The sequence below is a fragment of the Frankliniella occidentalis genome, unplaced genomic scaffold (genome assembly GCF_000697945.3).
Source record: "Frankliniella occidentalis isolate FOCC.00 unplaced genomic scaffold, Focc_3.1 Scaffold31, whole genome shotgun sequence".
In the NCBI taxonomy this organism is placed as follows: Eukaryota; Metazoa; Arthropoda; class Insecta; order Thysanoptera; family Thripidae; genus Frankliniella; species Frankliniella occidentalis.
Window position 1 is genome coordinate 2030295 of NW_026267161.1, and position 18110 is coordinate 2048404.

The window sequence follows — 18110 nt, forward strand, 5'->3', positions numbered from 1 at the left end:
AATACATCCGGTTGCACTGCCTTGCACTATGCAAGTGTGTTATCGGGGAGGCCGTGTTTCAAATCGCTCGCTTTGGCGGGCCCATGCGTCTGGTACCGGCGACGCCGGATAAATAATTACATTTTAAACACAACGACTGAACTGTGTCTTTTCCCGAAATGGAGAGTAAGTCTTTCTGTAGAAATTGCATACACGTCAATATGATTTTTTAAAATCAGAAATCAAGCCTGGAGTGACAAGTCTGGTTGCCCATAACCTAATCTAATGTTTTCTTTAAATCACTGTTGCATCTTTCTCTCTTTCATGACCAGAATTAAACTGGCAGTCCTATGTATTTTTCAAGTTGAGTGCATCGCTGTAGTTCTTTAATTTTGTGTACTTTCAACGGGTCTTAATACGTACACATACTGTGATAAGCAACATTTTTACTGTTCTGAACAACACTTGACAACACATAATTTCTTTTAAATTTCAAGTTATTTAATGCTGAGCTTGTAGTATGAGTAAATTACCTTCATGATACACATGTTTTTTACCCTTTTTTCTCTAGTGAAGTTTTATACGGTCACCTCACAAATTTCATCATGTTTGTTTTTACTGTGGCTGACTGTCTACTTTTCTCATCAATTCCAGCCAAAAATCAAGATATGTGGACTCCATACAAAGAGCTTCAAAGTGTTGTGGACAGCATTGTGACTAGATCAATGACTGATCCTCTGAAAGATTTGGACAACTATCTTCAGAAACACAAACAAAATTATATTAATTTACTGAAGAACCCTCCGAAAAATGCCCAGAGTAGAGAAGAGCTCAAGAAGGGTATGACAGAAGGTGTCAATCTGCCAGGGATGGGTCATCAAATTCTTTCCAAAGATCTAGTAGATGAAGCAATTATACTTTCTGATATGTACGATCTAAATGAATATCAAGCTCTGGACTTACTCTGTACGGCTCAGCGGCAAATGTCATTCCATCCTGGCCTTCCAAGAGGATTAGTTGCTGTGCTACTATATTATGATGGTAGAAAAGCTCTCGTCTCAACCTTGAGAACACTTGTTCAGGCAAGAGCTGGTGTCGCATGGAGCCTGGAAGTCAATCCTGAAGTGATTGACTACATTACTGACTACACTGATAAACTTATGGAAGATGGTCTCATTAATAAAATTCTGAATCTCTTGGACAGTATGGATTTATCTAAGGAAACAGAATTGTTGCAGCAAAATCGTGCTTTTGGAGGTCCCAAACATAATCGTCAGGTTGTAGATCTTCTGGAAGGAACAAAACAAATTCTTGCGGATATAGTGTACTGCTGGGCTGTACAATGTGGATTGCCAAGAGAACCAACAGTGAGACTCATTCAACAATTAAGACGGACCAAGCTGGAGGAAGGTTCAACTGGAGGGATAGATGGTGTAACTCTTTCTCTGCAAATGGCACTTCTTTGTGCATTGGATTTGAGCATTCTCCAGAGGAGGGAAGATGGTGAAGGTAAATATAAATTATTACTTCATATTTTTCTGTTAAACAACCATTAAATTTGGGCCTTTTTCAAAAGATTGTTTGCTCTCTTACAGATGCAGTTCAGTTGTTACCCCTTATGTCAGACCCAGACTTTTTACCAGTTCTGCACCGGGAGCTCACTCACAACTCGGTTTCCTGGGAATGTGAGGGATTGCAAGCTCTCACCTTCTTAGCTTGGGGCCTAGTTCTTGCCACAATTCGCTCTCACCATAGTCAACCAACCCAAGGCAAGTGAACAACAGTAAATATATTTCCTTCATTACGCTGGGTAGTATACTTAATCCTCCTTCCACTTTCAGGAATGTTAGATGAAGATGACTCACTTATAAACTCTGCTGTTAACTTGGGTGTGTTTGATTTTTTGCAACGCACCTTTCTGGAAAATGCCACAATTTTCAAAGAGGTACCTATAACTATTGCTGGAATTCTACTTGATTCTGTTTCAAATTGTATTTCCATTGTAATTGTTTTTTTTTTTTTTTTTTTTTTTTTTTTTTTTTTTGCAAAGGAAATGTACATGAGACGCCTTCACAGTTTGGTCACTGACTTCATTGTTTTCATGCCTTTAAAAGTGAAAGAATTGCGAAGCCGGGCTGAAGATGCGGCTCGCACTGTCCAAAGTTATGCTCAGGTAGGTTTTTACTGTAAAGGTCTTAAGTCTCTAGAAACAACACCAAGAATAGTACGTTTTACTACTTTTTCCCTTATTTTACTACAGCAAGGATTGGAACCTCCTCCTAATCTACCGCATCATTATGAGCACCTTATGCTGACTATTTCTCGTTTGTACCGTGAAGATCCCTTAAACTTAGACTTGGTACTTGATTATTGGTGCCCTACTGAGAGTACAACATCTTCAGCTTTTCCCTATCGATCGAACTCCAGACAGGTATGATATTTTATCCAACTGTAGTTTGATCACCTGTGCCTCTTTGTCGTACAGTGCTTTACTGTTTTTCATTTATGTAAGGGTTGTATTCACTTTATATTAATATTTTTACAGGTCTCATTGTTTAAATTTGTTCGAGGGTCTGCTGATAATCTATCCCCGTCACTGTATGTTGCCTACATGAAAATGTTATGTAGCTTATCTTCAACTCAACAAGCTGCTCGACACTGCTACAATCTCTTGAAACAAAATAGTCCAGCAAATGGTTGTGTTATCTCTTGGGATCACTTTTTCACATCTCTTAATAGGTTTGTTGACTCCCTTTAAAGTAACTCACTATTTAGACAGGATTTATTGTAGTACAGTTAATCATGATTCTTTTGATCCAGGTACTATTTTAATTTGAGGCAAGAACCTATTTCGAAAGCTGATACTGTTTATCATCGCCCTATTCAACCCCGAGGAATTACACCACAAGAGATTCAGGGCTTGCAAGCTGTATTGAGTCTCATTCGGGCTGTTGCAGGTTAATTTAAATTTTGTTCAATTTTCATCTCCTTGTAGTTTTGAGGTATGTTTCTTTATTGACAATCAGATGTTATTTTGCAGAACATGATGAAGTCTCTCGAGCTGCAATTAGTGAAAACCCCACTTGGTCTCCTCTGGTTGTCTTACTTGGACTAGTCAGCTGTTCTGTTCCTGTCATACTGAAAGCTGATCTTTTACTAACATTGGCTGCTCTTGCTAATGCACCGGATACTGCAGCAGCACTCTGGGTGTCTATGGAAGCTGCACAGATTATTTGCACTGTTCCATCAACAAGTACTTATCAGCCCAGAGGAGTTCAAACCGAGTTGGAGGATATTGAATCCCCAGCTGAAGAATTTCCTTTGACCAGAGCAGTTCTTAAGCTCCTAGATGTTCTCACTACTTGGCCTGTGCCACGTTTGCTTGGTGTTGGATCAAGATCACCTGGATTCTACCCGTACCTCAGTTATGTGCTTCATTCTGTTTTCCTGAAAGCCTGTTCCCGGAAATACAAACAGCCCCAGGAAAAGTGGGAAATACTTCATAGCTGTTTGAATTTATTGGTAAAGTTCTTAAATCAATATGACCCCGAACCTGAAGATTTTCCTGGAGCTAGTGTTGATCTTCAAGGTGGAGGCCCATCGCAAGTTAACCCACCACCAGGATTCCATCTGATGATCGAGCTTCACTCCAAACCATCTGAATTACTGCGCCACATACTTGATTTACTGGAGGAAGGATGTGGCTATTTAGACTCTTATGCTCCTTTCCCTGGCAAGGAGGCTCTTGAAGCCAGCATGCTTGGATGTTTGCAGTTACTTGAACGAGCCTTAGGGCTTCAACAGCGCTTCCACATTCTCCATAGCAGCCTGAACTCTAATTTGCTGTTGACTGGACTCAGTCGTCTTCTGTTAGGTCTCAACTCGCGCACAAAGAAGCCTGATTTTCTTGTTAGTGTGGGAAAATATGTGACGTACAACAATTGGTTGCCACGCCACGCCTTTGCTGCTGTGCACATTTTATTGGCTGTCTCCTCATATCCCACTGCTGCTGGACAGCTTGTAGACATGTTCACTTCAAGCCCAAGCTTAGAGCTGGAGATACGCCATGGCTTTGTTGAGTGCCTCGAGGCTGAAGAAGAAAGCAGTGATGAAAATGAGCCTGGCGAAGAAAGCGGCATCATCCTGAAAACTAAAGAGGCTATCCTGAAATTGATGCAATCTTGCTTAAATCAGGCTCCACCCAATATATCTCACTATCTGCTTGGCTTTCAACGGACAAAAGACATCAGCAAGACTGTGTTCCAGCAGCCTGGTGTGATGGGTTTTCCTCGAACATGTATGCATTCTCTTCTAGCAATGATGGATACTTCCCTTAAATCACGCCATGTGCAATCTAAAATTTCACCCAGTGCTACTGCACAAGCTAAGCTTTTGGAAGCAGCTTATGGGCTACTGTACAATCTGTGTGCTGGTAGCAAAACAGGTCAGCCTGTTCTTCGCTTTTTACGTACATCTAACAATTTCTTAGCAAGACATCTTGCTGCTCTGCCATTCTCTGGTACCCAAAGTGCTCCTGAACTCAACCAGATGTCATGGCTGCTGAAGATGGTTGCCATTGAATTGAAAGCTGCTGCAACTCGGTCACAGCACTCAAATTTGGCGTCACTGGCAAGGATTTTGCTGAGTTCCCATGAAGAAAAGGTTCGGAGTACCCTCTTTGAAGTTGAGGAGCTTCCCCATATTCCTGATATCACAAGACATTCCAACTTTGGAGATGGTGATAATAAACCATATGACCGCCTGATGCTGAAACTTCTTGCTATACTTGATACTTCTGCTGAAAATTTATCTACACCAAATTGGGAATTCTTTGATCCTAAGAATGTTGAGGAGGTGTGTGGGTTGTATTTATTTTCCTATTGTGTTGGCCTCATAATATTTTATCATAATTGTGGTACTGTATTTTCTGGACAGGTATTTTCCAAGTGTGAAAGCACAATGGCCCCTGGGTTAAAGTTAGTGGATGTCAAAAAACTCCATCGAATTTTAATGGATGAGCTGTCAGCTGTTCAAGGAAATTCAACCGTTGGACAAAGACAGTCCATAATTGAAGAAATTCAGGTTGTTAGATTTTATTTTTTTTTAATTTTGTTTTCAATTACTGTGTGTAAGGAATTTATCACTTGCACTGTCCTGTTCTCATACTTAATCTCAATGTTTGCAGACGGTTCTGAAGTATGCTTTGGAAAGAAATAAACAACGCACTCACACCCATGCCAATGTGAAATTTATGGATGCGTGGAGACAAGCTGTTGGTGTACTCTTCTGTGTGGTACCACTTGAAATCTTGCCCTGTCCTGGCCGTTTGCAGATCATTCTTGATACCGTTCATCTTTTGATCAATAAGGTGTGCTATCTGTTATTTTTAACTCTTATCCATCTAAATCCGAAAATTATCATCTTAAAACAACTTATTGCCTTACAGGTATTGATGGGGCAAATGACAAACGAGCTTGCAAATCTCACATCAAGTGCTCTACTTTTACTTTTGGAAAATCTTCGTCATTCCTATGTACTTGGTGAACGCCCTGAAAGTGGTAGTTCAACCCTAGGCCATTCCCAATCAATGGCCAATGGAAGACCAGATAATGACTGCATGGTCTTGGCTGGTGGTCTTGTAAATGCTAGCCTCTCTGAGACTACTGCCCAAGGTGGGCAAGGCAGTGGCAATGGACGAGCTGTGTTGGAAGAAAACACTGCTAAACTAAATGTAATTTTGTCTGGAATTTTGCAGTGGATGCTGGGATCTGGTATGTCACCCTCTTTTTGCTGTGACTCTTCAGATGTATTTCACCCAGATACTTACTCTGTTTTCTGTCTTTAGGTGTTGCCTCTCAAAAGCTTCGGGCAAATTTGTACAGCTCACTTCTTAGTTTTATGCATATTGTTTGTCTTCCTGAAAAAACTCGTTCAGAGGATCACGGCTTCAACCTGATTCTCCCTGATCCTTCCATTTCCATGGGAAGTGTAACCAGCATGTCATTCAGTGTTACTGGAAGCCCACTAAGGCAAGAGAGGAAAACACCTCTACAAGCCAGTTTAGATTTAGTTCTAGGATTTGGTGAAGGGGTTGTTGATGTCATGTGCCATGATGGAACTGGGGGACATGACATGTGCAAGGTAAAGTAGGCACCTTTGTTTGATTAGTCAATGTTTCATTTCAGATTGTAATTAGATTATTATTATGGCATATACTATTATGGCATATAAACCTGAAACCCTTTTGAACCATAACGTTCACTATTTCAGATGTTGGCCCTGTCATGCTTGGATAAGCTGATTGAACTGGATCCTCATTCTTCTTGGGTGTCATTTTTATCTGGAAGAGGTTACCTTAAACATTTTATCGACTCCCTCCTGGATTCAGATGGTCAGCTAGAATCAATGCTACATGCTTCTCCAGAATCCCTTCGACCACTTTATGTATATGAAAGTAAAATGGCTCTACTTTGTCGGGTTGCATCTACTCGAACTGGAGCTGAAATGCTTTTAGAACAGAAAGCTCTTGCTGTCATGGCATCCATGAAAGTGTTTGACCATCATCCTATAATGCATGCAGGGTAAATTAGAAATATTTCAATGTGGACTTCTTATTCAATCCATATGGACTGAAATATGTAATGTCTTATTTAATTTCTTTCAGAGCTGCTGATTCATCTTCTGCTGATTTTATCCCTTCAGTTGGTAATCGCTATCTTCAAATTCTTCTTCCTGCCTTGCATCTTTGTGATGCTGTTTTGACAACACTGGGAATGGAGAATTTATCCTGTGTGGTACAAGTCATCCACTTCCTTCTTAGTCATGTTCAAACTGTGGGATTGGTTTTGGGATCTGCAAGTCCGTTTCTACCTCTAAGCTATTTGAAGGAACTTGTACATGTCACAGCTGTTATTGCACGGTCTGCAAATCAAGGTAAGATGAAACAATTATGTTGCCTTCTGGAGCCTTTTTAAAAATCTTTTTTTATCATTATGTAACTACTCACCAATCGATCTAATCAATGTTTTTGGTTGGTAGAACTCTATTCGACACAGCCAGATTCTCCCGTCCCAGCAGAGAGAGATCGCAAAGCTCATTTGTTACGCATCCAAACCTTGATGTTGGCTCTTTTCCCCCATTTCATAATTTCTGAACCTTTAATGCGTAAATTGAAAGGCTTTGGAACTTCCACTCTTGGTGATGCAAGGTGAGTAGAGGAGACTGAGAAATTAGCAAAGTTTTATTTTTCCATTGCTTGTCTTGCTCTAAGCAGAAACAAAACAATTATTCCCTAGGAATGTTGAAGAAATTTCACAAAATGCTGATGAAAGAGGAGAAGCTGTTCTGTATGTGCTTCAAGTTGCTGCCCACCTTCTTCTTTATGCCCGAAACTTGGCCGGTCAAACTGCACCAGATCAGCGAAATGTTCAACCTTTATTCAGACCTTCAATGGCCACTCAACATACTCAATCTGTTGGTATGTGTTACTACATTAAAAGGGCACTTCTTCATGGATATGTGGTTTAAATCTAATCCTATCCTCTGCAGGTGACTATAGCAGTCGAAGCATTGGTTTAACTGGGAGTGGTGAGCGTGTCAGTGAAGCACAACCAGCTTTGGGTGTTGTGGTTGAACAGCTAGTTGCTAGTGTTGCTCACTATCAAAGTCAACGTAGAGAACTGGAAATGTTGACTCGCAAACCATCATCCTTTTCAGAACTGAATCCCATGGAGCTACAGGACGTGAGTTTGCTACTTCTTTTGCCCTTAATATGTCAATTATAGCATTGTTATAAAGTGCTTTCAAATTTGTAAATTTATATTTCATTTTAGATTTTACCGGATGGAATGAGCGCTCTGGAACAACGTGCTTTTACAGTCCAACAACTGAAAACCCAAGTGCAGCGCAAAGAACGCGAGCTGGCTCTGACATCTTACATTATTGATAATTGCTTGTATCTAGTTTGGCTTCATTTAGACTTCTACTTGCACCGAGGTCTTCCTCATCCTAGATCAGGCATAAACTTAGATAGTTCCTTAGTTCATGGTAAACTCGATTTATGTTGTGTAAATTTTTGGAATATTTTTTTCTTGTGACGTTTTCTTATGACATTTTCTTTTCAGTTATGGGTGTTCCTGTCAATTCTGCCTGGCCAGTTTCCAGGGAGGATATTAGTCTTATGAAGCAAAGTTTGGTATCTAAGTTTAATGATAGTTTTAGTAAGGATTTAGTAGATACTAAGAAGGTAAGTTTATAATTTATTAGTTCAATTTTACTCTTAGTTTGTTAATAGAATCATTTTCATTATTTTAATTTTTGTTTCAGAATCAATCGGATATTGAGAAGGGCTTCATCGAAGCTCTACTACGCAGGATCAAACGGTTACTTCAATTTGTGCCTGTCAAGTAAATAGTCTATTTCCTTAAAAATGAACTTAATCCTCTGTAATTTTGTAAATAAAATGATTTTAATCAAATGTACACTCTCTTTATTCAAGACATATGTTATCTGCATCCTCCACTGTTGCTTCATCCCAAGGTCCATAAATATTTTCTTTGTAAACTTGCCATTTCAGAAACCAAAAGGGACACACTACATTAACAAAACAAATAAACAGGATGAAGAATACAGTCATAGAACTAGAAAGGCTCCACAGAGCTGTGATAGTTACTGAAATTATTAATACTAACAATGTTACTGATTGCCCAAGTTTTACCATAAGAACCGGTAAAAGAACAAAAGCTTCAACAGATAATGAGAGTAATACAAAAGCATGAAATGATGACGCCAACCTTGAAGCTAAACATATTGATCCAAAAATGGCAGCATTGAAAGAGAGGGAACTACTAACTATACCTGCTGAAACACCATAATCCTTGAAAACCAGATGAATAAACATCATAAATACTGTCATGGCATAAATTGTGTCAGTACTAATTGTTTCAGTCAAGGTTTTTAAAATTGGAGACAAGGCAAAACCTACAGCTAAAAAGATGACTACCATTCTCATGTCTCTTAAGAAATAATTCCAATACCCATCCTCAAAAATTGTTTGACATCTATACCACAGGTATCCCATGGCAGTTCCTGCACAATTATACACAAAAACGGTATAAGGATCTAAGGACTGCTTATATAAATATGCAAATACTACACAAAATAATACGACAATGCACAATGCATTTGTTACCCTTCCAGCGCCCAAAAACGCTTCATGAAACGATACATGATAAATGTGAACATTTTTTCTCATCTCCTGCAGAAATGAACTGTCAGTGTAATTGTCTGGGTATTCCCTGTTACCATACAAAATTTTTCTCCATTTCTGTTTGGGTTGAGTTGATCTTCCAGGTCCTGCAATATTAAAAGAGATAAATTTTATAAATAAATGACAGTCAAAAATTTGGTTTCAGCCCAGCCAGATTTACACCATGATCTGCACACTCATGAAATTATGGTAATAAAATAATTGTATTAATAAATAAAGCTTTTACCTTTTGAGCGCCCCATCTTTGTTGAGTATCTACTGGCTCCTTCACACTACGCTTTCATGTTTAGTACAACCTAGGGATTTATTGTTCATGTTCCTGACAACTGGCAATTGTGCTCAGATTGACACTCAAAGAGTGATGCTACCTATTCCAGAATTTTTAAGTGAAACCCATAGCAAGGGCTTCTCAGTAAGACTTTCCACCGACCGGCTTAAAATTGGATCAGATGGATGAGCAAATTTGATCAAATAAATGGTGAATCACTAGATAAGACATCTAGCCACAAAACTGCTTGGAGCCGTCGTCAAGGGGGAACAACTTGGAAGAACGAGCAAAAATGTAGGAATTCGGCAAGAAATTCCTAAAGAATAGGAACGGTAAACTGAATGAAAGAAGTTTGGCCAAAATAAAAATAAACTCAACAACTCGTTACGTTGTTGTTGTTTACGTTAAAATTTTCATACTATGCATGTGTCGGTGTCGGTGGGTGGATATTGAACTCCAATAGCAATCCAAATGCTGACCTGTATAATCAAGGCCAAGGCTGGCGTCTGCTAGCGACGTCAGCTAGTGACTGTGCGCACTGTGCGCTGTGACATGTCACGAAATAGGTCATATTTTACTATCCAGCCATAGTTCTACATGGCCTACAGTGGAGTATGGTAGGATACCACACCAGACATCGTTTGATCGGACTATTTCAGCTACCATGAATTTCTGATCAAAAAATATTTTGATGTTTGTAGATTTAAGGTTACGGATGGAACACGCGGGAAACGGACCTTGTGATTGACGTTTATCTTGTAAGTCACCAGACTTGTATTGACACACAATGAATGCCTTACGTCTCTATCAAAATGCTTACAAGAGGAGTCCTCTGATAATACATGCTGTCGAAACAGGTTTGATACATTAACAACAAATATTCTCTGCTTCATTCAGCTGGGTAAAAATGTGAACAAAAATTTTCCACTCTGCCTAGGGATAATTATGACGTCCGCCGACGTTCTCTCACAAATTATGGTCGAACGCAGGTCACTGACTTCAGTCGATTTGGAAAGATCAATAAGATTTGGTGGCATTGGTATATGCTATGTGGTCTGTCTTATTTCACTACAAAATGCTAGTCTTCCTCCTTAATGAAGAATTATGTTAATTTTCCTTCCTATTCCTAGGCTCCCATGCGTGTTGCATGGTATAAGATACTTGAGAGGAAAATACCCGGATGCAATGTCAAGTCAATTCTACAGAAAGTGGCTCTGGATCAGCTATGCTTTGCTCCCCCATTTGTACTAGTTCTAGTTTCAGCAGTTAGTTTCACCAGTGGTATGAACATTGACCAAGTAATACAGAAACTAAAAAATACTTATTCAGACATAATGCTCAACAACTTAAAGGTAAGTTTAATGTTGAACACCAAACTATCATGTGGTACACTACAGTTCTAGAACACCAAGTTCACTGTTGACAGGTGTGGCCGTGTGTACAACTCTGCAACTTTTATTTGGTACCAGTCCACATGAGAATGACCACCGTTCAAGTTGTTTCCTTAATGTGGAATATTTATCTCAGCTGGAAAACAAATCTCAATAAAGAGTAACTTGCCAAGTTAGTTTCAGGGCTAACAAAATTATAGCAAAACTGTATTTTTTCATTATTTTATTGTCTGGCAATAAACAGATGCAGATTCTCCATTTAGTCAAAGAGACCAAAGCCCATGTCGTCATCTTCCTCCTCACTCTCTTCCTTCTTTTCCTCCTTCTTGGCAGCCTTGGGTGACTCAGCAGCAGGTGCGGCAGCAACTGCAACTGCAGCGAACTTGGAAGGATCCTGCAGACATAACCAGGCATATTACAACACTGGTAGACAATGCTTAGGGGGTCACATGGGGTCTTTGTCAAAGCCTCTTAATCAGACAGCACAAGGCAGTTATCAGCTGATGTTCTGACTTGCTGGTAGGTTCAGCTATTTCTAGCTCCAGCAAGGAAACCAAAACATTCAGACGCTAGGAATTGCATCACATCAGAGACTTGAACAGCATCAAGACCAGTGTCACAAAACCAAATGTTAATATACATTCCTCTATTCAGACGGCAAAACTTGCATTTAGCAACAAAAACTCTGACTTGTCAGTGGGTTCAGCTATTTCTAGCTCCAACAAGTTAACCAGAGTTTTCAGACGTGTAGAAGTGTCATCATAATAGAGGAAAGGTTCAAGGAGGCTCATACACTTACCTTCAAGAACTCCTTGACAGTTGTAGCTTCCTTGAACTCAACATCAGTGACAGCAGCCACTGCCAACAGGTTCTTAAATCCGTTGACAACGGAGTGAGGCACCGAAGCGACAGTTGGGTAGCCAATGGATAGACACACAGCAGCAAGGCGGCTCACACCCTAAAATAGGAACAATAAATAAATTAAATATCACCTCAAAATAATTAAAGGCATGTAAAATTTTATTGGAAGTAGCCGCACCTCCATGAACTTGACACGGAGATCCTCAGGCTTAATGTCAAGGATCTTGGGCTCGAAAATGGTGCCAGAGTCATAGACCATCTCGACAATCAAACCATAGTTGAAGGGAGAGATGTTCAGCATGTTCAGCAGTGTGGCTTCGCTGGGACCAACCTTGTCACCTTCTTTCAGAATGTGAACATCATTCTGAAATAATAAAAAAGGCAATTAACTGCCGTCCAACTCATTGTTCTAAGTGTTCTGATTTTAACACTTACGATAATTTCAATGGTACCCTTGGAAATCTTGGTGGGGATGGACAGAGCCTGGAAGAAAGAGGTCTTCTCAGGACCAAGACCGGTGTTCTGGGCCGGAATGATGACAGGGCAGGGAGCAATGGCACCAGCACGAGCGGGAGCCTTCACTTTGTTTTCAAGCAGCTTGTCACGGACATCAACCAAGTCTCCGCGGGTGAAGACAAAGCCAACGTTTCCCTTAATGTGAGCCAAAAGCCTGAAAAAAAAAAAAAATGGATGAGTTTCAATAATTGCAAAATAATCCAAGTACAAGGGAGAGCCTATTAACTCCATCTGTCAGAATGTATAATGGCTTCAGTTGTCGATCAGACGGCAATTCCTATCATAAGGATCATCATTTGATGGAGTAATCATGAACATGCCTCAGCTAGATGTTTGTCTGCAAATATCGCTCAGACGGCAATTCCTATAATTGGGATCATCAAAGGCACAATCTAATATATAACTACATTGCCTCAGAAACAAGTTTATCTGCAATTGTCGTTCAGACGGCAATTCCTATAGTTTGGATCATCAGGGGCAAAATCTTATGGTGTAACACTGCCTCAGTTATAAGTTTGTCTGCAATTATCGTTCAGACGGCAATTCCTATAAGTAGGATCATCAGTGGCTGTGTGAACAGTTCTGTTGATAGGGTAGGTTACTCACTTTTCCAGAGCTGGGTTGCGTTCCAGATGACCACGGATAGCTTTACGCATCATGGTGTTCTTTCCCATGAGCACAACAGCTGTTCCTCTTAGACTCATACGGATTTGCTGCATCTGCTTGGAACCGACATTGTCTGCCCCCACAATGAAGCACTTCGGGTAGTCGTCCAAGAGTTGCTGAAAATTTAAAACTTGGTCAGCACACAACTCAAATTATGGGGAGAAAAGTCAAGGGTGACCAATATGAGTACTTACGACGATCTTGGTGAAGTAGTTTGCCTTCCATGTTGCCTTATCCTCCCTACCCATCTTGAAGTGAGATAGGGATACCTTAAGTGTTTAAGGACTGAAATCAAAACAGAAAATTGAACATTAGACCAACATATAGGATAATGACTTAAAACAGGGACATCCAAAGAAACATGGTCGTGCAAATTGCGCTATAACAATGGTGAGTTCGTAATAGTATCGCGGCCAAATAGTGCGGGCAAAGTGCCAATGAGTGCACCACTTCCCGAGGGGTACCGATATACCACGAGAGCACGTACTGCGCACTACACTCAGACACCCATCAAACCGCGTAATTGGATAACACAAGTGAAGTTGAGATTTGGAGAGGATATTTACGGGGTTTAAGACCAAATACACGATCGTCCTAACCTAACATGCTGGTGAGGGAGCTAGAGCCGATCGGAATTTGTAGAACACCTCCGCAAGTCGGAGTAATGAACATAGCACCAATAGATAGATCTATGTTTTGGTTCTTAGAAGAAAACTTGACTTGCCGGTTGCATAATCTAAACCTCTAAGATGAGATTGGATATAATTACAAGAAGCACAACTTACCAAGGCTAGAGTGGGTACACGAATGAGGCAGAAACGGAAACCAGAGGAAATAAATCGCGGATGCAGCAGCACGGTTGTTCTTCTTGTTCTTCGTTTGTTCGGCTAATGCAACTTCAACTGAGAGGAAGTAATTTAATAGTATCGTTTTAAGTGAATGCTTGAAATGAAAAGATTTTGCTTGTAATTAGATCCATTAACTCATCAAAAATTTCATAGGAAATTATTTGAAAGAACGGTGTCAAAAATCAAACACAGTTGTGGTTGTTTGGTTGTCAGGTTGTAGCAGGCGGAAAAGTTCGACCAATCAGAATCATTGACGTGTGTAGTCGGCGTAGTCTGTTTAAAAATGTCACTGTTTGATAGATTTACAATGCCAAAAATTAACATTTTCTGTGTTTTACTTTGTGTAATTTTTCTGTCTAGTTATGCCTCAGGTAATTGTTTGTTCAGCTATTTTAATTAATTCCATATACTATGTGTCATTGCTTTCAATTTACCCAAAAGGCTTGTTTGACACTCTACACTTGCCCTTTAAAATCCTTATTTTTGTGAAATATCTCAGTGTAATCTTATATTTGTTTGCTAAGTTCATATCAAATTAGTCACACAAGTGTTTTGTTACTCTGCTTGATTTTTATCTGCTCGTATGAAATGAAGCACTTGACATATGCCTTTCTGGCATCTTTGCAATGGTTAGATTGCAATTGCATTGAAAAGCGTTCTTTTTATCTTAGAAATTTTATGTGTATTTGTAATCACTTATATTTATTTTTTGCCTGTTTTGTTTTACCTTAAAATAAAATTTATTTCTTTTGCAGGCAAGAGTGCTCAATACGTTTCATGTGGATCAGTTTTCAAATTAATGAATTCTGCGACGAAAGTTCGTTTACATTCCCATGATGTTAAGTATGGTACTGGAAGCGGTCAGCAGTCGGTTACTGGTGTTGAAGAGAAAGATGATAGTAATTCACACTGGGTGGTAAAAGCAGAGAATGGAAAGCAGTGCATACGAGGGTAAGAGTCTTGCTTAAATTCTTTTGAATAATAACAAGTTTGATCAGTAATAATTAGGTTTATTCTCTGCTTCTTAGGGAACCCATATCATGTGGGTCAATTATAAGGTTGGAACATTTGACTACAAATAAAAATTTACATTCCCACTTATTCCCATCTCCCATTTCAAACAAGCAAGAAATATCTGCCTATGGCTCTAATGGTAATTTTTCAATTTTTTGTTTAACAAATATTTGTGGTTTTTTTGTGTTTTTTTTTTTTATCAGGCCAGTAGTTTCAAACTTTTCTTTTGTCAGGTGATGGTGATACAGGGGATAACTGGAAACTGGTTTGTGATGGATCATTTTGGGACCGTAAGCAAGAGGTGTCCCTTAAACATGTAGACACTGACGCGTGAGTAAAATTCTAAAGAACCTTGATGTACGTCCCTATGATTTTCATAAATAATGTTTATCTTTCATGTTTCAGCTATCTTGGAGTTTCAGGGAGGCAATTTGGACGCCCAATTAGTGGTCAAGCAGAGGTGGTTGGAGAGTTCTCAATCTCTTCTACTGCTCAATGGATAGCAATGGAAGGACTATTCATCCATAAAAGTGAGTTAGATTCAAGAACAATGGGTCATGATCCTTCAGAACTCTAGTCATTGGTGTGGTGATTTCCGCACCTTTTCAACCTGTGATTCTGTGAAGTATTCTGTTGTGTGAATATTGCAGTTTGCTTATAGAAGTGTTTTTTGTGAAGAAACTGGTTTGAATTGGGATCTGTAAGACTAAAGAAATTTCCCAGCTCAATTGACATTTTTTATAGAGCAAAATTTCTAAGAGACTGATGACATTGTGGGCGATATGTTTTGAAATGTCAATGCTGTTCAGTGTTAGCTGTTCCTGAATTACTATATTTATTTTTACCTCCAAAGTCCTTGTCTTTCACCTATCTTGGAGTTGTAACATTTTAAATATCAGGTTTTTGTGGGATTTAGATCATTGTCAAGGCTAGACAAAATACCCATTTAAAATTACCCTATCCTCTTCTCTTGTATTTGTTCTTCATGTATTTAATACTGGTACAGTGATTGTAGGTCTAATTCTCAACATGCTGTGTTAAACTGATTGAGCAACCTTTAATTTACATTCAAATAGAGCACATAGTGCAAAGATAGTAAATGTCTGTACTTATTGAACAAAAAATAATTGATGTATTTTGTTCCATGTAAAGAAATTGTAAATTTGATAACATTTAATGTTCCAGTTTTCTGGTCTGCTTCTGACTGTTTATGCTTAAAGTTTTTCTTTTAGTGTGTCGGAGACATTTGCATCTTTGTATACCAAAAAGGTTTTATTGAGGAAGCTTCTGATTTCCGCATGCTACTGTAATTATATCCTCCCTTTTTCCTTTTGTACTTTCCCAATCAAACATTTGTAGCTACTTCGTTTACTTGTATTATAATCAGAAAAATAATATCATACAATGTGTGGAATTTTATAAATTGCTTTATGTGAAGTTTTTCCCACTATCCCAAACAAATAGCAGTGACCATCAAGGATACTGAACTAAATTTTGTTGGTACCTGATGACTTTGACAGGGGAGCTTTAAGGCTGTTTTCTACCCACACTCATCTTTGTATTCACTTGATTGATGCCTGGCAGTGGCGACTTGTTTGATATTACCTCCAGCTTGCCCAAGTCCTCTTCACTATCATAGTCTTCCATGTGGTGCTTTTTGCCAGCACTCAATTTCCGTTTGGATGAAGGAACAGGTTGCTGTAGAAAAGATGATTAGTAGATCCAGACCCCCTTTATGTCAGCTGGAGGGGATGCCAGCCTTGGGGGCACTTACCTGATAGTGATTTTGCTGCTGGTTGTGCAAAGGTCCGTCCCACACTTGTCCCGCGCACTCGCTCTGTTCTCCGACCTATCCGAAAGAGGACCGACATGAGAGGCTGCTCCGGGTCTAGGAATTTTACTTTTCTAGTAAAGAATTTCTGGGAAATTTGTCAAGATTTTTCTTTTTATCTGTCAATCTTTTCCTAAGAAGTTTAATTTGATTTCAATTTTGTGGAAATATGTCTATTTTTTCAATATTTTTATCTGGAAAAGTTACTTCCCCGGGCAAGTTTTTGAACTTTAAAATTGCTATTCGGGTCTGTCCCCTCTCTGGGCCGCTGTCGCCGCTGTGCTGGTGGCCTACCCCGCGGGTGCGGCTAGACTTTCCCCTGCGCGGGGCGGGCGCGGGCCTCGGCGCCGGCGCTCCCCCCGCCGACAGGGCGTGCTTGTTCTTGACGTTGGTGTCGCTCGCCGCGTCCAGGACGTGTCCGGCGTGCCCCGCGCGGCCTCCGCCCAGCGAGCCCACCGCGCTGTGGCTGCGCAGCTCCCGCTCGCGGCCGCCCGCCGCGCTCTCGCGCCGCCCGCGCGCCTTCCTGCAGGACATGACCGAGGACGCCGCCAGTGCCGTCCGCCCAGGCCCCGGGGGAGGCGGTGGGGGCGCTCACCGCGACACCTACCTGACGGGGAACATGGGCTTGGCGCGGCCCGACGCGATGTACGTCTGGCCGCCCTTGATGTCCTCCAGGTCCCGGATCTCGAGGCCGTCCTCCGTGAACAGGCGCCACACGGCCCCGAAGGGCGGCTTGAGTTTGTCGGTGAGGTGCGACAGCAGGTTCTCGAACTGGCGCATCGTGTAGGGGCTGATGAGGATGCGCGCCTCGTGGTGGCTGTTGCCGTTGACGTTCACCGTCACCCACTTGCCCACCTGTTTGCAAACAAGAGAGTTGCGTCATAGTTTTCATGCAAAATGGGGGCCCAGTGCGATAGGCGCGGGAAATTTTGAGTTTTGTTGGAGGATGCGTGGATGGTCGCACTTTGTTCGTCGAGAATTTCAAGTTGCGCTCTCGCATTTTTCGAAATGGTCAAGAAAATTATATATTGACTAACGCAGTTTAAATGTGTCTTTGTGACGTCAATATTATGTGGGAGACTTAAATATGTGTTACTTGGGGTACTTACCTCGGGGCTCATGAGCTTGGTGACGGGGTACGAGGCCCTGCCGCGGGTCATGTTCACCAGTGTTGTGAGGGATACGGTTCGCTCAGAGTTTAAAGCCGGATATTTGGAGCCGAATGAAGGAACTCCCTCCCCCGTTGAGGGCAGGGCGGGTCAGGACTTTAGATTTCAGGTTCACCGAAGTTGGGTTGAACTGCATGGCATGCTATTGCTATGTGGCCGGCTGCTATAGGGGTAGGGGGTGGGTGAGGCTCTCACCCGCGCAACTGGCAACAATCGGCCGCCAGCGGGTATGATTCTTGCACCGCTTATTAGTCAATCATATAGGTCAAAAGAGCAATAATTTATTTAAATTAAAGAAA

At 40.7% G+C, this 18110-nt stretch overlaps 6 protein-coding genes and 2 non-coding genes across 8 annotated transcripts; 3 read left to right on the forward strand and 5 right to left on the reverse strand.

Annotated features, from left to right (window-relative positions):
- Window positions 1-23: 23 nt before the first annotated feature.
- On the forward strand, window positions 24-8455 carry LOC113202915 (nuclear pore complex protein Nup205). Its single transcript, XM_026417362.2, has 21 exons — window positions 24-165; window positions 634-1488; window positions 1575-1748; window positions 1821-1924; window positions 2030-2152; window positions 2240-2410; window positions 2525-2718; window positions 2800-2936; window positions 3020-4833; window positions 4915-5061; window positions 5165-5347; window positions 5426-5750; window positions 5825-6120; window positions 6250-6560; window positions 6644-6912; window positions 7018-7186; window positions 7275-7456; window positions 7528-7721; window positions 7812-8025; window positions 8103-8224; window positions 8305-8455. The coding sequence occupies exons 1-21, from the start codon at window positions 159-161 to the stop codon at window positions 8386-8388; spliced, it is 6075 nt and encodes a 2024-aa protein (XP_026273147.1). The 5' UTR covers window positions 24-158; the 3' UTR covers window positions 8389-8455.
- On the reverse strand, window positions 8425-9955 carry LOC113202924 (phosphatidylinositol N-acetylglucosaminyltransferase subunit C). Its single transcript, XM_026417375.2, has 2 exons — window positions 9474-9955; window positions 8425-9333 (listed from the first exon to the last, which is right to left on the reverse strand). The coding sequence occupies exons 1-2, from the start codon at window positions 9487-9489 to the stop codon at window positions 8468-8470; spliced, it is 882 nt and encodes a 293-aa protein (XP_026273160.1). The 5' UTR covers window positions 9490-9955; the 3' UTR covers window positions 8425-8467.
- A 24-nt stretch (window positions 9956-9979) lies between these two features.
- On the forward strand, window positions 9980-11183 carry LOC113202929 (protein Mpv17-like). The gene is made up of 5 exons (XM_026417380.2): window positions 9980-10132; window positions 10217-10372; window positions 10453-10568; window positions 10646-10867; window positions 10942-11183. The coding sequence occupies exons 2-5, from the start codon at window positions 10303-10305 to the stop codon at window positions 11068-11070; spliced, it is 537 nt and encodes a 178-aa protein (XP_026273165.1). The 5' UTR covers window positions 9980-10132; window positions 10217-10302; the 3' UTR covers window positions 11071-11183.
- LOC113202923 (60S acidic ribosomal protein P0) lies at window positions 11113-13887 on the reverse strand. The gene is made up of 7 exons (XM_026417374.2): window positions 13735-13887; window positions 13144-13234; window positions 12890-13065; window positions 12203-12437; window positions 11946-12131; window positions 11706-11864; window positions 11113-11300 (listed from the first exon to the last, which is right to left on the reverse strand). Exons 2-7 carry the CDS (start codon window positions 13195-13197, stop codon window positions 11166-11168), a joined length of 945 nt encoding a protein of 314 aa, XP_026273159.1. The 5' UTR covers window positions 13198-13234; window positions 13735-13887; the 3' UTR covers window positions 11113-11165.
- Window positions 12516-12583, reverse strand: LOC113202997 (small nucleolar RNA SNORD49). Its single transcript, XR_003303234.1, has one exon. It is a non-coding gene; the product is annotated as a small nucleolar RNA SNORD49 (small nucleolar RNA).
- LOC113202998 (small nucleolar RNA SNORD49) lies at window positions 12785-12852 on the reverse strand. The gene has a single exon (XR_003303235.1). It is a non-coding gene; the product is annotated as a small nucleolar RNA SNORD49 (small nucleolar RNA).
- A 114-nt stretch (window positions 13888-14001) lies between the features above and the next one.
- Window positions 14002-16234, forward strand: LOC113202927 (stromal cell-derived factor 2). The gene is made up of 5 exons (XM_026417377.2): window positions 14002-14168; window positions 14553-14748; window positions 14826-14950; window positions 15045-15141; window positions 15217-16234. Exons 1-5 carry the CDS (start codon window positions 14081-14083, stop codon window positions 15386-15388), a joined length of 678 nt encoding a protein of 225 aa, XP_026273162.1. The 5' UTR covers window positions 14002-14080; the 3' UTR covers window positions 15389-16234.
- On the reverse strand, window positions 16053-18054 carry LOC113202926 (uncharacterized). The gene is made up of 5 exons (XM_026417376.2): window positions 17752-18054; window positions 17250-17497; window positions 16937-17165; window positions 16586-16660; window positions 16053-16509 (listed from the first exon to the last, which is right to left on the reverse strand). Exons 1-5 carry the CDS (start codon window positions 17800-17802, stop codon window positions 16339-16341), a joined length of 774 nt encoding a protein of 257 aa, XP_026273161.1. The 5' UTR covers window positions 17803-18054; the 3' UTR covers window positions 16053-16338.
- Between the last annotated feature and the right edge of the window lie 56 nt (window positions 18055-18110).

Excerpts from the sequence above, each read along its gene's own strand:
- LOC113202927 (XM_026417377.2), top strand. The coding sequence starts at position 14,081 with ATGTCACTGTTTGATAGATTTACAATGCCAAAAATTAACATTTTCTGT. Across the intron at positions 14,169-14,552 it reads TCTGTCTAGTTATGCCTCAG|GCAAGAGTGCTCAATACGTT; the intron begins GTAATTGTTTGT and ends TTTCTTTTGCAG. Across the intron at positions 15,142-15,216 it reads AAACATGTAGACACTGACGC|CTATCTTGGAGTTTCAGGGA; the intron begins GTGAGTAAAATT and ends TTCATGTTTCAG.
- LOC113202915 (XM_026417362.2), top strand. Across the intron at positions 4,834-4,914 it reads ATCCTAAGAATGTTGAGGAG|GTATTTTCCAAGTGTGAAAG; the intron begins GTGTGTGGGTTG and ends TTTTCTGGACAG. Across the intron at positions 7,187-7,274 it reads TCCACTCTTGGTGATGCAAG|GAATGTTGAAGAAATTTCAC; the intron begins GTGAGTAGAGGA and ends ATTATTCCCTAG.
- LOC113202923 (XM_026417374.2), bottom strand. The coding sequence starts at position 13,197 with ATGGGTAGGGAGGATAAGGCAACATGGAAGGCAAACTACTTCACCAAG. Across the intron at positions 12,438-12,889 it reads CGCAACCCAGCTCTGGAAAA|GCTTTTGGCTCACATTAAGG; the intron begins GTGAGTAACCTA and ends TTTTTTTTTCAG. Across the intron at positions 11,301-11,705 it reads CTGTCAAGGAGTTCTTGAAG|GATCCTTCCAAGTTCGCTGC; the intron begins GTAAGTGTATGA and ends TTATGTCTGCAG.
- LOC113202929 (XM_026417380.2), top strand. The coding sequence starts at position 10,303 with ATGAATGCCTTACGTCTCTATCAAAATGCTTACAAGAGGAGTCCTCTG. Across the intron at positions 10,569-10,645 it reads GCATTGGTATATGCTATGTG|GCTCCCATGCGTGTTGCATG; the intron begins GTCTGTCTTATT and ends TCCTATTCCTAG. Across the intron at positions 10,868-10,941 it reads TAATGCTCAACAACTTAAAG|GTGTGGCCGTGTGTACAACT; the intron begins GTAAGTTTAATG and ends CACTGTTGACAG.
- LOC113202926 (XM_026417376.2), bottom strand. The coding sequence starts at position 17,802 with ATGACCCGCGGCAGGGCCTCGTACCCCGTCACCAAGCTCATGAGCCCC. Across the intron at positions 17,166-17,249 it reads AAGCCCATGTTCCCCGTCAG|GAAGGCGCGCGGGCGGCGCG; the intron begins GTAGGTGTCGCG and ends CATGTCCTGCAG. Across the intron at positions 16,661-16,936 it reads AGTCTAGCCGCACCCGCGGG|GTCGGAGAACAGAGCGAGTG; the intron begins GTAGGCCACCAG and ends TCTTTCGGATAG.